This window comes from Acipenser ruthenus, chromosome 2, assembly GCF_902713425.1.
Source record: "Acipenser ruthenus chromosome 2, fAciRut3.2 maternal haplotype, whole genome shotgun sequence".
Lineage (NCBI taxonomy): Eukaryota > Metazoa > Chordata > Actinopteri > Acipenseriformes > Acipenseridae > Acipenser > Acipenser ruthenus.
Genome location: NC_081190.1, coordinates 29,203,796 through 29,220,213, shown reverse-complemented (window position 1 = coordinate 29,220,213; position 16,418 = coordinate 29,203,796). Strand labels below are relative to the sequence as shown.

General features: G+C 38.0%; 2 protein-coding genes across 3 annotated transcripts in view; one reads left to right on the top strand and one right to left on the bottom strand.

Moving 5' to 3' along the window:
• The window catches only part of LOC131698860 (glycine dehydrogenase (decarboxylating), mitochondrial-like), a 34,017-nt gene extending 28,075 nt beyond the window's left edge, over positions 1-5,942 (top strand). Inside the window, exons 20-25 of the mRNA XM_058993456.1 lie at positions 1,049-1,190; positions 1,290-1,401; positions 2,071-2,166; positions 3,485-3,657; positions 5,061-5,141; positions 5,311-5,942. Coding sequence (XP_058849439.1) covers positions 1,049-1,190; positions 1,290-1,401; positions 2,071-2,166; positions 3,485-3,657; positions 5,061-5,141; positions 5,311-5,448 — 742 coding nt within the window. The 3' untranslated portion in view covers positions 5,449-5,942. The remainder of the gene's footprint in view (positions 1-1,048; positions 1,191-1,289; positions 1,402-2,070; positions 2,167-3,484; positions 3,658-5,060; positions 5,142-5,310) is intronic.
• Positions 5,943-6,432: 490 nt separating this feature from the next.
• LOC131698861 (E3 ubiquitin-protein ligase UHRF2-like) overlaps positions 6,433-16,418 on the bottom strand; it is a 75,881-nt gene continuing 65,895 nt past the window's right edge. For both annotated transcript variants that reach the window (XM_058993461.1, XM_058993466.1), the window contains exons 12-16: positions 14,998-15,135; positions 14,120-14,390; positions 12,894-13,048; positions 11,968-12,066; positions 6,433-11,031 (exon numbers count right to left, since the gene is read on the bottom strand). In XM_058993461.1, coding sequence (XP_058849444.1) covers positions 10,885-11,031; positions 11,968-12,066; positions 12,894-13,048; positions 14,120-14,390; positions 14,998-15,135 — 810 coding nt within the window. In that variant the 3' untranslated portion in view covers positions 6,433-10,884. The remainder of the gene's footprint in view (positions 11,032-11,967; positions 12,067-12,893; positions 13,049-14,119; positions 14,391-14,997; positions 15,136-16,418) is intronic.

Genomic DNA, 16,418 nt, shown 5'->3' with positions numbered 1-16,418 from the left:
AGAATACAGCTCCTGAACAAGTCCTGCCAAGTTCCTTTTCCTGAAGGGAAGCTTGGGTTATTTTAAAAGTAAGATTATAAACACACTGCCCACACTTCCTCGTTTAATTCCTGGCTTGGTTGAAAACATTTCAGCAAGCAGACAAAAAAGTGTTTTCTTTTTGTTTAATAAAAATAAATAAATAAATAAAATGCATCCAAAACAAGTGAAAGTTGAATGTGATTGTTTGTATTACTTTGTATAAATAGCATTCTTTGAATGTGTTATTTATTTCTTTATTTATTTGGAGTGACCAATTATTATTTTTATTTATTTTCCCCCAATTTGGAATGTCCACTTATGTTTTTTCTCCTCACCGCAGCGAGTCCCCACACAGCACAGACATTCTGACGGCGTGCTAGCGTCCTCCAATCTCACAAACCTAAAGCTAGAATCGCTTTTATGGCAAGCAACCCAGAGCACAGGTGGGCGGGCTACCGATCCCCGATCCTGGAGAACAGAGATCAGCCCCGCTTTATCCACTCTGAATGTGCTCGGTGTCTGGCCAGTAGGGTTCACTGTTGCACAATGAGGAGAAGCAATACTTGCTGGTTTAACCATCCCCCACCCCAGGAGCATCAGAGCCAATGTGACGCCCCCTTTGGAGTCCCCAGCAAAGTTCAGCCTCTTTGCACAGCCCGGACGCGAGCTGGCACCGTCCAAGCTGTGTGACTCATCCTGCACTCCCAGCGGCAGCGCTTTAACTGGATGAGCCACTCAGGGACCCTCCTAATGTGTATTTTTAACCTTTTACAGTAAACAGTTGGTTTTTCTATTTAAAAAAAAAAACATTGCAAAACAATTCTGAATGTGTACATCAAAGACAATACGTCATTGCTAATATTATGTAATATTTATATTTATAGACTTACATTTTTGGATGAATGGGGCTCCTTAGCAAATTGCAAGTAGTTTGTCATAAGTTGACTGTATATGGTTAACATAAAATAAGTTAAGCTGTCTTCAAGGACTAATGGCAATAATGTACTCATTCTGTTTTTTCTTACAGAAAACAACACCTTGCCCCATACTTGCCTAGTCATCCAGTTATTCCTCTGTCGTCTGACGACATGGCCCGATCCCTGGGCACCATTAGTGCCGCACCATGGGGCTCAAGTGCAATTTTACCTGTCTCCTGGGTGTATATTAAGGTAAAGCTGCTATTTTGACAACATCTTGTTTTAATCATCCTCCCCTTTTATACAGTACTTTTAAATGGCAATATGAATCTTCTTTGTTTCTGAATACAGATGATGGGAGCCAGAGGTCTGAAACATGCAACTGAAATCGCCATACTGAATGCAAACTACATGGCAAAGAGGCTAGAAAGCAAATACAAAATCCTTTTCAGGGGTGCAAGAGGTGACATTTTGTGTTCTGGTTTTTGTGCAAAATGTATTTGGAGGGCCAAGAATGTTTCAACAATAAATCTTTGTAACTGGTCTTATTTTAACTAGTTTTAGCACTACTAAATATCTTCATTCAACGTTATTATTATTATTTATTTCTTAGCAGACGCCATTATCCAGGGCGACTTACAATTGTTAAAACATATCACATTATTTTTTTACATACAATTACCCATTTACAGTTGGGTTTTTACTGGAGCAATCTTGGTAAAGTACCTTGCTCAAGGGTACAGCAGCAGTGTCCCCTACTAGGGATTGAACCCACAACCCTCCGGTCAAGAATCCAGAGCCCTAACCACTACTCCACACTGCTGCCCTACGTTATCACGTGGATTTAATTTAATTGATATCTATCTTATCCTCTCAAGTGATGGAAGGATCTAGAATAACCTATTAATATTTATATATATATATATGGTAAATTTATGTTGTGCATATATTAAGTTATGTATTGACTTAACTTTTAAGTATTAACTGTGGGAGAATTAACATCATTACTTTACAGGAATTACATTTATATTGTCATGGAGATTTGACTTTATGGGGTTTATAAGTCTAATTTCTCAAGTCTAATGCAATTGACCCATTGGATTGTCATGTATACCTTCTCATTTTCTTGCAGGATATGTTGCTCATGAATTTATCCTTGATGTGAGACCATTCAAGAAATCTGCCAACATTGAGGCTGTAGATGTTGCTAAGAGACTGCAAGACTATGGTAAGTGAGGTTTTATTCTATCACATCTGCATTCATCAAAATGGTCAATCTTGCATTTTCACTTAGTGAGTGGTGTGGGTGTGCTATTCAACTAGAAATGTTGTATAGAAATGCTTTAGCACATTTGCAAATTTAGTTTGAATGTGAATCATTCAGACAAGCTAAATTACATAAATTGTTAGGCATAGAGCAGAATTTGTAAAAGGTCAGCCGTTAAGCTACTGCTGTGCTTCAGCCCTATGGGAGCCATGTGGCTTATCAGTGAAAAGAAGGTAACCAGGCTTTTGCTTTGATGGCTGTATATTCCATTAACTGTTGGCATCACAATTTTCAGTATTTGTATTCATTTGTAAAATCAGCTGAGTGAAAAACAGATCAGATAACAGACATTGCTTTAGCCTGTGGACTTCTGTGACTGTCGCAGCAGCTGCAGTTTTGCATCCAAATAAACGACGCCCATGCTGTTCACAGTACTGCTTCAATTAGAAACGTCTCGGTGATCTAGAAAGTCCTCCTACAATCTGTTTGGCTTTGACCACAGCCTGGTTTTTATGACCTAAGATATACAGCATCAAAAAAGGAGGCTGTGTGGTCCAGTGGTTAAAGAAAAGGGCTTGTAACCAGGAGGTCCCCGGTTCAAATCCTACCTTAGCCACTGACTCATTGTGTGACCCTGAGCAAGTCACTTAACCTCCTTGTGCTCCGTCTTTCAGGTGAGACGTAATTGTAAGTGACTCTGTAGCTGATGCATAGTTCACACCCTAGTCTCTAAGTCGCCTTGGATAAAGGCGTCTGCTAAATAAGCAAACCATGGCAGTTTTATACACTACAGTTTGGTAACCCTTGTAAATAATTGCACCCCCATTGTCATTTGTACCGAATTATTTGTACTACATTTTGCCGTGCTTTTCTGGTAATACATGTGGTTGTGATTGAGAAGTTGAATGAAGTGGTATATATTATTCAGTGGTCCCCGGGCACATAATTTTCAGCCTTATGAGTAATACAATTTTGACTACTTATGAAATGGCACTTTAATGGAGAATTATTTAACATTTTGGAATGCGTGGATTAGTATGTAGTAATGAATTTGCTTCCTCTTCTACAACTACTTATGTCACCTGATGTCACAGACACAACGGGCAGAGCTTTGAGGACCACTGTCCAAGCTATTTTTAAAGAGAGATTACACAAATCGGGAGAGGTTAAATCTATCTACACAGTGAAGATTAAAAAAAGAATTATTGGCTCTGGATATGAAAGACTAGTAAATTATCAACTCTGCTATTATCTATATCAAATTGTCACTGGTCTACAGGGTTTCACGCCCCGACAATGTCCTGGCCAGTCAGTGGTACACTGATGATCGAGCCCACAGAGTCTGAGGACAAGGCTGAGCTGGACAGATTCTGTGACGCCTTGGTCAGCATCCGACAGGAAATCGCTGACATTGAGGAGGGCAGAATGGACTCCAGGATTAACCCGCTAAAGGTCAGTGAAAGGACACTTCCTTTTTGTATTTACTAAAAGTTGGTAAACTAAATCTTACCTTTTGAATGTAGTGCTTTTAGCTACGACTGGTTATTTTATGACAATATTTTAAGACACACTTCTTGTGTTTTATAGTAACAGGAAACTGTCACTCTGATTCCATTTATGTGCAGGCCAGTTCTGATCAAGATTCTGAATATCCAGTTACTGAGAGAATCTGAATATAGGGATCAATAGTGGAGCCTGTCCATTCATTTGTATGAAATGCTTTTAAATGTGCAAATGGTAGATGTAGTTCATAGTTATCTCTTGTATGTCAATACCGCTGTGGTGGGGGGTGCATGTTACTAATCTGCTTGTTACAAGACTATCCTGCCCCTAAAGCATAACTCATTGAGTCCTACATGGTGAATAGCACTGTATTCAAGTTAAGAATGACTGAATTAAAGGTGTAGTTTCATCAATAGTTTTGATACTGCAAACTTAGTTATGCTTAAAAGACACATTGATTTTTTTTTTTTTTTTTTTTTTTTTTTTTTTTGTTATAAGCATCTAACCTGTGGTAGCAAATAAGAGTTAAGCCGAGGCATGTTTAAAATGCTGCTTCAGCTGTCTGTCTCAATAAAACATTGACAGGAGGAAGTATAACCCTTTTTTCTAGACACACTTTCTTACAATAGAATGTGTTACATACTGGTACTTGTAAGCGATTTTCTTAGATTTCTATACACTGAAATGCCATGTCACTGCACTGGTGTTTTGTTTTCTCTTAGATGACATCAACAATTGAATGTTATGTGGCTGTAAAGTAGTTTATAGAACAATACAGTTTTTCCAGCAGGAGAGGTAAGCCCCTTTCACACTGGCATGCTCTACCCGGGTCAGGACCCGGTGTCATGTGGGTCGGGTACACGATTTCACGCTGCTTTTGATAAAGCAGGGTTGACCTGGGTGACAGATTCAAGTAAACAATACACATATCAATGCTCCGGAAGCAGCTTGTTACTGACGCTTCCATCCAAGCTTCTCTGGATTGAACCGTTGACCCAAATGTTGATTTGAGCAAATGCAATCTGGCTCATGCTGTGTCTCAAGGAACAAAAATATGACTAGTGAAATATGGAAGTGAAACCTTCACGCAGGCGTGGCTGTTTGTTATTGCGTCGGCTCACAAAAGGCCATCAAGCATTTTGTCTCACTCAACCCGGATCAAAGCGTCTAGACCCACATCCTGATTGGGTTGTGACCCGCGTAGCCAGAACCCAGGCCCAGACCCAGGTAGGAGTGCCAGTGTGAAAGGGGCTTTAGACTTAAACAGCAAATCTATAAAGATGTTGGTGCATACATAAATATTGAATATTTCAGTAGCTAGTGTGTGGCAATAATGAAGATTTTGCTTACAGATGTCCCCTCACACATTGGCTTGCATTTCATCTTCCAACTGGGATCGCCCCTACTCCAGAGAAGCTGCAGCTTTTCCACTGGTAAGTGTTAGTAAATATCTTGGCATCCCCAAATAAATAATAGTTCTCTCTTCAAATATGTGAAAATTATTTCAGTGACCTTGCTGTCAAGTGCAAGTTATAGCAATATCTTTTACATTTTAAAGACTTGTTTACTAGCACTGTTGTGGGTTTTTTTTGTGTTTTTCAGCCCTTTGTGAGACCAGAGAGCAAGTTTTGGCCCACCATTGCCCGGATAGATGACATCTACGGAGATCAGCACTTGGTCTGCACTTGCCCGCCAATGGAAGTTTACGAATCTCCATTTGAACAAAAAATGGCTTCATGAAGCTTTATGCAAGGCACTCAAGCTGACAAAAGATCAGAAACTGAGCAAACCTGTCAATGAGAAGGGTATCATAATTTTGTTCAGCTGCTACTAATAACTTTTTACAAACCAATTTCTTGGTGCCAGCTTCTTGTCCAACGTATTTTGGTGCTTCAAAAAACTACAGCACTGACTACAACCTAAATAGTTGCCTTGACAACCTTCGCACCTTGCTAAACTAATAACTGTACTGTTTGTTATTTACTATTTGAACGTACTGTACTAAATAGTGTTTTTTTTTCCCCAGTATTATATGGTCTTATTAAAATATATATTATGGGATGTCCTTGATGTGTGTGTGTCTCTTGGAATGTGATGGGTTTTTAAAAATGTAGCGTTTAATTTGTAAGAGCAAACTGATTGCTTTTAATTGAACAACCAGCCTTTCCTAATATCATGTTTTAAATGGAATTTTAAACTGTTGCAGCATTCCAATAAAGAATATACTTTTGAAATGTTTTATCATTCTGTTTATTTTTAAATACGTAAAACTGAATGATTTGCAGGATTTTAAACGTTCGGTTACCTGGTAACTGCTCTGAGGGGTTATATGAACAAATTCATGGGTGAGGCAAAACATGCTAGTGGTGAATTTAAGTTTTGTGTATTTATACTGTCAGATCCAGTTTCTATGCAATTCCTCTATCGAGAGTTCTGATTATTTGTGGAATTTCATTGTACCTAAGGTCTAACATTCAGACTGATCTGTATTACCAAAAACACTTTTAATGCAGCCCTAGGGCCAAAAGGTTATGGAACATTAAGAATGAACACAGGTTAATGGCAATTGAAGCAAGGCATTTTTTTACAACCATATAAAATTAACACACTGCTCCTAACCTAGTTATTTCTTCCCCCACTATCTAACTCAACCCAGTAAAGCACTGCCCACCCCTTCCAGTGAAAGAAAGAGCATACATTAAAAAAAATAAAAATAAACAAAACTTTCTTTTTGAAATCAGAATATTTAATAGGTACAGATCAAGTAATATACCATGTATAAAATTTCAGATCACAGTATGAAGCAATGTAACCCTTTCGAAGCTAACACTGCCATCTGCTTAAACAATGTGCAATTAAGATTGCCACATACAAAGGAACTAATGATTAAAATATAATATGCAACTAAAACATAAGTGGCATATTTAGTAAAATGATTTTTTTTCCCCAACAAGTGCAACAAAAACACAACACTAATGCAAGAGCAAAGCTTCCACATGTCCTCTAAAATAGTTTTCAAATGTCGAGCACAGGAAAGGAAAAAGCACAGTGAAGCACACAAAAGGTTGACTATCAGCTTGCCATTCTTCTTGGAAAATGACTATAGGTTATGAAATAAGAGACATTTCTGCACACTTTTTTTTTTTTTTTTTTTTTTTTCTTTCAGTGTTACCTATTGCAAAAACAAGCTTTGATGGACCAGGCACAAACAAGCCTGTGTGAAACTGGATTTCAAATAGACCAAAAACAGGGGGAACAATTAACAAAGAAATCCCTCACCAATACCTTCTCCGGTTTCCTGAGGTAATTATGCACTTAATTCAAGCACCTGCCAAATTTCAATGTATTTGTGCTGAGCTACCTTCTCTTTTTTATTGGGTTTCATCTACTCATCTAGGAGCCCAGAGGTGAAATTAGAGTTTCCATTGCACCCCCTCTACAGAAAAGACCTATTTTTTTTATAATTGGTATACCATAAAGATGAAGTTTAGCATAGGTGTCAACTTTTCTGATATCACCATTAGGTGATGATACAGCCTTTCACCTACAGGTCTTAGGAAGACATCCCAAATTGTCTATTTGGAAAGAATCCCAAGTTGCTTCATCTCTTAATAGGCCAGGTGGCATATACAAGACCCTGAGTGATTATTTAATTGTTTGCAGAATTAAATACTTGTGTGCTTGTAATGGGCATGCTAGTACTGTGTGCCCTGGTGTCTGACTGCAATTGGGATTACTATATCCTTTCTGGCACACCACCTAAAATACAACTGCTATGCAGTCAGAAGCAGCTATAGACCACCAGGGGAAAACTAAAGCAAATGGTAAGGTGTGATAGGCATCACACATTCCATGAATTACAGGAAAGGAATGAGCAACTCCATATCCAGCAGAATGGTGCACCGAGAATAGACTAAAGAGTCATAGCTATATATCACCCTCATCAACATCATTTCATTTGTCGAGACATCCCGAAGTGTTTAACCGACACTTCGGGTTGTCTCGTGGAAATGTTTTTAAAAAATGTCTCGTAGAAATGGTTTTTAAAAAGCTAAAAAACAACCTTTAAAAAAAAAAAAGTAAATCACCATTTGCATGCAAACAATTTGACATTTTGACATGTCTCTGATACCCTGAAAGCGCATTCCATTGGGCGTATAATGTCTGAAAACCTGCGACATCAACCATGAAGAGAACAAATAGTAAGCTTTAGCTGGAGGACCAAAGAGCGCGGGTGGGTTCATAAGGTACCAGAAGATTAGAGATACAGTGTACGAGGGGGTGACGCCAAGTTTCTGAAGGCTAAATAAGGATTTAAAAATCTATATAAAATGTTATGTGGAGCCAATTTAGAGAATGCAAGACGGGTCTTGCTGCAACATTTTGTAAATGCTGAAATTTGGCAAAGGACTTATTTGGAAGACTAGAATAAAAGACAATTGTGCAATTATTATCCTATAGTATATAAGTGCCAAAATCAGTGTTTTAATATTAGAAAAACTAGAATAGCTTTGAAGTCTAGCTATGTTATGTAAATAATAAAGCTGCTTTTGTTTTATTTGACATAACGAAAGCCAGAATCAAGAAACACAAATGTGATCAACTGTGGGCATAGGATGTAGTGCAAAACTGAGTTGCAGGCTAGTCCAAGTATTACTACTTGTAGTCATGTAATGGGAAAAGATGCACATCACCCAAAGTTAGTATATAAATGCTCAATAAAATTGGACCAAGGCTAAACCCCACATTTAAAATCACAAACAAAACAACATTAGTGTCAATAGTATCAATGCAGCATTTAGATCAAGTAAAGCTAGGGACAACAACTTATTAAAATCAGAGTTCAATAAAGGCCAATTAAAACCTCGAGCTGAGCTGTCATGGGAAATCTCTTCACAGATTCAAAGTGCATAGAAGTTCACTTTCATGTGAATGTCATCATTGGACTTTGGATAGGAGTATTGTGGCCACCAGAAGAAGCCCATCCTTCTGTAATTATTTGGGTATGCTTTTACTGGCACGATCAGATATTAATTTGGAGTGTAGATTCAATGTTATATGAATCTATTATAAGAATATCCCTGCAATACTTCTATCGATTGCGAAGGTGTGTTTCAAGATGACAATGCCTGTCACAGCCCACACAGACCCCAGATCAGTGGGATGAGCTGGTACATTACATGTGACACATCTGCGCCCTGCACAGCACAATGATTTTAACCAGATATTTGTGGAATATACATTATGCCCAACTGGGTTGCAACACTGTAGTTCACTTCATGGAGGACTAAGAACTGAAATGTGTTCATAACAAAGAAGCTGGCCTCTTTATGTCATGCATTTGGTGTGATTATGGATAAGACAGCACTAACACTGGGACGAACATGCTATTAAATTTTTAAATATCCATTCATAGTCAGATAAGTATGCGAATATTCATTCATTTGCAAAACATCATCAAAGCCATTATATGCAACACTGTATTCAAGTTGAAAAATATCAAAGGCCTTACTTTACCCTTGTGAATTAACTTCAAAACAATGGATGCCATACAGGTAAAAACAAACAAAGTGGCCATAGACACATTTTCTTAAAGTAATAACTTGAGTGAACACTTCAAAATAAAATAAATGTGGAAAAGGGGGTGTTATACAATGAAAAAAAAAAAAAAAACTCAACATTTTATTTCTCTTATTTCATTCCACATAACAAAAACTGGGATTGCATTATGAAAGAAAAATAAAGCGTTGGTCACTATACGAGTCATTTCTGTTGCACGTTGGAGTGACCTGTATCATTTTGCGAGAAAAACGAACCCTGACTGACTCACTTCCCAAATCTGAAGCAGCACTGGCAACGTCACATGTATGTAGAGATCACTCTTTGGCAGCTAGTGTTGCGTGTGAAGCCTAATCTGGACTCGCTTTTAAAATGCCAACGTTTTTTGACAGCCAGAAGTAATTGGGGGACCAAGAGTGGCTGTGTTCATCTTCTGTGTGTGTGTGTGTGTATATATATATATCAATCCCAGAGAGCTATTTTTTCTATTGCTAATTTAGAAACCGACATTTGTTTTTTGCCTTCAAATACATAAAAATTGTTTGGATATTTGTCCTACAGGACACAAACTGATATTAAGAAGGCTCTACTAAAATTCACACAATAAAAATTAGGGCATATGCATCCATTTCTTGTTTGATTTGTTTTTAAAGCTTGGATTTTGCTCCCACAAAATGTACAAAATTCCTGTGAACACTCCTGGCTTTACGGAATATTGTGCGTTTGAAAACAACAGTTAAATATATAGTGTACTCTACAACTGAAAACAGAAAGGACCAGACATGCCTTAAGATCTTTTTAGCAGTCATGGATTCAGAAACCACAACAAATCAACATCTGCACATTAGCACCATCAACTGCATGAATTTATATATTTAAAAAAATACTTTTTCCAGCTCATAGCTAATTGAAGTGGGCCAAACAAACAGAAGTCCACCTGACTGTCTTTCTCGCTTGCTGTTTTACAAAGTGACACCAACGACTGAGCTTGGAATAAAGATATGTACCAAATATGAAGCCAATATCTCAAAGAATTTGGTCATATTATCTGGAAACAAAGGAATCTCATGGCCCCAATATGGAAGCCATATTAGGTCACAGGTCAAAGTGAAAGGTGAGTACCATAAACAGAAAAAAATACAAAGATAGCATCACAAATTGGTTATATTTTGTGAGCTATTGAAGAAACGGCCGCAGCAGCTCATTTATAAAAATATACAAGTTCCCCAGCTAAAAAATAACATTTGGCGACTGAATACAGAATGACACCCAAGCTAAAAATGATCATCACCCATCATAGGTTCAGATACAATTGACAAACCTTTTCTGTAACTGGGGTACAACCAACTCAAACAAGGCTCTTTTTGAAACTGGCTCCTAGACTATACAGTTCAATTGGCAGCAACTACCTTGGATACAGGTCAAAGACAGAGAGAGATAAAGATGATGGATTTGCTAGGTATGGGAATCCAGTTTCCTCTTGGGTGTAGAAGATACAGGTGTGCGAATGTCCTGCCAGGCTGCTGACGAATCTGCCTGGTTAGGAGGTGGCAGAGGAAAACTGGCAGCTTCTACAAGGTTCTGGTTGAGCACGGTGGTCTCTTGTGATTGTTTGTCTCATCGCCCTTTGCTGTAGCCAGGGAAGAACTGGTCCAGCAGGGACTGGAGGATCTTGTTGAGGACCATGATGTAATCCTTGCCCAGGTCATGGCGGCAGGCTGGGCAGGTGTACACCTCTGCACGAAAAGACCTCTGCAAGCAAGTCTGGTTGAGGGAGACAGAGAGGAAACATCACAGGATTTAGGGATCGATTTGATCAACCAATACTCACCGGGATTAATCACAGCTGGATTTTTAATTGAACATTTTACAGTACCATGGAATCCACCTGGATGGCATCAACTGCTTATTTTCTGGGATAACAACAGATAAATGGCTGATGCAATCCTGGGTGATTCCCCAGTGCTGTTAAAAAATAAAATTTAAAAAAGAATCCAGTGTGATATAAGTTGATCAAATCAACAATCAACTATTAAGTCACAGACAAGCAGAACTATAAGTACCTGTAACAATATATAGTGCTGGCTTTTTCTTTTTTTATTCCTGGTCATCTATGTTTTTTAAATAGTGATGGATGATCAATGTAACTGTGGTATACTTTAAAGTGTAGTAAAGCGCAGGCAAGTTTGGTAAAGAACAGCTAAGTATGGTAAACTATGATAAATGCTATAAGCATGGGAAACTACAAGACATACTACTAGAGGAGGCTGTGTGGTCCGGTGGTTAAAGAAAAGAGCTTGTAACCAGGAGGTCCCCGGTTCAAATCCCAGCTCAGCCACTGACTCACTTTGTGACCTTGAGCAAGTCACTTAACCTCCTTGTGTTCCATCTTTCGGGTGAGATGTTGTTGTAAGTGACTCTGCAGCTAATGCTGCTGCTAATTAAACAAATAATACTTAAGATGACATGTGGAACAGAACAAGAGAGTACCATCTAAATCACCTTCTAATACCATAGTATTTTTTGTATGGGAAAAAACTACTTTATTTATGCACCTTGAAGCAAACCCAAAATTAAATATCTGGCTGATGACCCATTCTGTAATGTAATGCATATGAAAGTTGGTTTTAGATGCTGAATTGTATGGAAGAGTATTGCATCATGGGTTAAGCACGCTTTGTCACCAAGGCCATTCTGTACCTTGCAAACATTGTGAAGACACTCTGTTGTGACAGGCTGGAAAACCAACTCCTGGCAACACACGCACATGAAGATCTCTTCCACCTTCCTCAGGAAGCTCTGTTTTTTAAGGGGACAAAAACATTAAACAACCAAATTCACAATCAACAGACCTCAAGTGTCACATCATTTAGGTTTTTTGTAATATAGCATTTTTATTTGTTTCTTTCTCCAGTTTTTCATTTGTGTTAACCATATTAATGCTCATTACCACCTGCTTACCAGACGAAATGTGCTCACCTTAATGAAACAGGTCACTTCTCTACCAACCACTCCACTGAAGCCTACAGTTGTGATTATCTAGGATTCCACTTTCTCTAGGTGTAGAAGATATTGGAGTGGGTAGTGCAAACCATTTTACTGTACCGTAGCCTTTGTATTAAGAAAATATTTATAATCTGTATTATAAGTATCTCTGGGGGCATAATGTAAAGGGAATTGTATTTGTGATGGTTTGAAAACTGACAAGAGAGCAGTTGTTGTAAAGTATGGAGGGTGGTTAAGAAATGTGGCCACAAATCATAGGCAGTAATTTCTTTCGAATGCAGTCATCCTCATAATGATATACTATATAATGCCCACTCATTAGAATTAAAGAAATTACAACTCCAGTATTCCTGTACATCACAGGCAAATAATTGTCATTCCTTCCAGTGTTTACTGAAAATCATTTCACCAAAAAAATGTATTTAAAAAATGACATGTTTAATATGTATGGCGATAGCACTGTTCAGTTTGAAGGTAATCTCTTTTTCTCATAGATACAAGTGAGGTATGACATTATTCTTGTAGTCCCCAAGAGAGACAAGCAATTCTTTTTTTATGTCTTCACCGGGTGATTTCTAAAACCATTAGTGTGTGAGAAGTTGATTATGTCCCAAGCTTACCGGTCCCTCAATGAGACAACTGAGTGCCTCGTCCCACAGCTTCTTGTTGAGACAGTCCTCTTTGATGAGCCACTGCTGCTGTGGAGACAGCTGGAAGGCTTCTCCCTTGTCTGCCAGCTTTGTGGTCTTAGCTGGGATTTCATCTTCCTGTATAACTGAAAGAAACAAGAGAAACAACAGATAAACCAAAAAGCATCAGGTACAAACTGTAACCTTGTTATAATGTATGGTCTGCTAATTTTAACACTGAGAGAGTAAAATGTATTTTCAGGGGGTAAAATGCAACATAATCTCGATAAACACTGTACAATCTTTAATGGTAATGGGGTAGGCATTAACAAAGATCTTTTCATTTTAACTGCAATCTTACTTTGAACTACTATACAACCACGCATGTGTTCTACAAGGTTCTTTATCGGCGCAGCAAATTTTTTTCGACTCTGCAAATTAATTACGTTATATTTTAACATTAAATTAAATTCTGTGAAACTGTTAAAACTTCAATATAAAGCCATACAGATCAATAAAATAAGGAAATGCATTAATAAGTTATAAAACAGTTTGTTTAATATAATAGGCTTTTTTTTTTAGTGGTTGCCTCTGACAATGGTTCCATCTGGATTTGTAGCTGGACTGGGGTGCTTATGCTTCAACCTGTGTAGCTTCGAATTTTTCTTATTCTTACTGTGATTGGCTGCAAAGACAACAGGGCTAGCCAGAGATTGGATAATGTGATAATGTTGTTTGGTTGGTTTTTTTATGTACAGTTTCCAAGTAACTGAAAACATTTTATTCTGGGAAATGTAGTTGTTAGTGGAAGTTTTAGGGGAGGCAGACAGACAAGCTGTATGATTATATATATATATTTTTTTTTTTTGGGGGGGGGGGGGTGGGTTTCAAGCTATAGCTGGCAGTATTTATATGACTGCTTGGTATTTCCTATTCAACCTCCAAATCTATGCTACAAAGCAAACCAACAGAAAAAAATAAGGAGTATTTTGTACTTTACCAGAATTTACCAGCATCAGCATTGATGATTTCTCTTGGAATTCCTTTCACTTGGAATTGAGAAAATTGCCATTAAAAGTACAGGTTTCTGTTTAAAATTAAATGTTGTTTTGTAGCCGGAAATGCATTTTTTCCCCCCCATACTATTGAAAAACAGGCAGCTTGAAATAAGCTCTCTCAGGGCAGGCACTCAGCCCATGTGTGAAAGCACTGTGTACCTTTTTCCTGTGGTCTCTTCCGGCTGCCGTTGCTCTGGGCCTCAGGTTCTGGTTTCACTACTTCCTCCTCTTCCTCCTCCTCCTCTTCGTCATCCTCCTCCTTCTCCATCTCCTCCTCCTCCTTCTCCTTCTCCTCCTCCTCTTCCTTCTTTTTCATCTTCTCCTCCACTTGTTTCTCTCCTTTCTCCTTCTTCTCTTGTTTCCCAGAATTCCTCTTGGTCCTGTCTTTTTTCACCTTATTAGCCATTGCTTCCAGATATCCCTCTGGATACTGTTGAATAAATAAATATATTTTTTCATTAAGACATTATTTTACATAATGAACCATAAAACTACTATACTTAGCCCACAGGGGCAACTTCGTGTATACCTTAGTCCCTCTGTGGTTTCACTGATACAAGACTTCTGCCTTTGGTTCTTCTATACAAGAACCGCAGATCAAAATGTCACACAAGCAGCAACATTCCTTGTTAGATAGTACTCAATCTATTTATTGCAGGTATGACATCTTAAAACATATGGTAAAGATAATGGTATAATCATGAAGCTGGGAGTAAAAATAATGCACTTGTTAAAAACAAAAGCTAGCATATTCTGATGGAAAATGATGGAAACTTTACAAATATATCCTCCACTGGATATTTGATCTGAACAATGGGAATCTAAAATACCACCACTGTTTAAATCATTAAAATAACAAAAGAATATTCTTATAGTTCAAAAGTAAGTAAAATGACAGGTTTGGTACTATGAATTGCCACTGCAGATTGAACCTACCTCAGTGTCTGTACACATTTCTTAAATGAAGAGTGACTGCAAGTCATGTGACAGGTGATTACAGATGTGTGCCTACTCAAAAATGTTTGGCCATTTCCCACCTGCACTGACAGGCCAAGTTTATTTGTCCTCTCCAGCCCTTCTGGCGTCCAAGGTGCCGGCTCCAAATCATCACGTCTCAGCAAGTAACGCCAAACCAAGAAACCACACTTCCCAATTTCTGGCCAGTATTTCACCACCTAAATCATAGGAGTTTATTACCAGTTTAGGAGTTTTTATCACAACATTAATTTCATGCAATCTTACTGATATTAGAATGAAAACTACTTTGGGGGACTTTGTTGTAGCAGGCTGACCAACCAGCCTTTTTCTGGAAACCTGGGTTTGAATCGGTCGCTCTTTTGGGCACTTAAATGACAAGTACCTTTTAAGAATGGGCAGTAAAGATTCTTAGAGAATCGTCATGTATAAACATTGTTTTGTTCAGCATTTTATGATCAATTACTACTGTTAATTGTAAATACTTGGCTTCTGTTTAATTAATTCTTCCATAATGTAGCATTCAGTGCACTGCACTGCACTTTATGATTGACTACTGTGGTGTCTACTGGTGATATATAGAGAAATAAAGAAAGTTTACACCATTGAAGCCACCACATTCTCCTGATCAAGAACAGCAAAAGCTATTTGAAGACAAACTTTGTTGACTTACCTGATATACACAGTCCTGTACTAATCAAGGCACAATTATAAAGAAAAACAATTAGTAGAAAAAGGCCCATCAAAAAGCTACTTTTTAAAAGCCACTTTCCCTGATAAAACAGCAAGCTGTGAAAATATGAATACACTTAAACTTCAAGTGCAAACACTGACAATAACTACAATATCCACAACTACGATATGCACAGTGATTTGGCGACATTTACATTGTTTCTACTCTTTGCTACTCCAAGAGGACGTAGTTGTATTATAAGTAGTTGAGGTTCTTATATTTCAGGTCATAAATTAGTAAATACCTTCCAGAAAGTTTCTTTCTGCCTAATTCTTCTGGGAAACGATTTTATCAGCGGCAAAAACCAAAATATATATGTCGGCAATCCTCTTTCCCACCCAAAGAGTTTACAAGCAAGGGTTCAAAACCACTAACATGTCCAGGTTTTTTTTTATAGACGGGCCTAAGGGACATCCAATGAGACTTTGAACAGGGTGTATCTACAGTGATTAATCTAAAGCCTCCATAAAATATGTAACTGAAGGGCATGGTATAAAGGGAATGGTATCTAGATGGAATAGTTAGCGCTCATGAAATAAAACAGATATGTGAAAAAGATCTGTATCATCATATGGCCAAAACACTGTGGCAGTGAAATTTTTACTTGACAACCCTTGGTAATGGAACTTGACAGAAGGAATCAAAGAAAATAGTTGTGTACCAACTGTCAGTATACTGTCTAAATCACTGATATGGACAGAGGTTAAATGAGGCAGTGCAATGTTTAATAACAGTAGCGGTGATGGATTG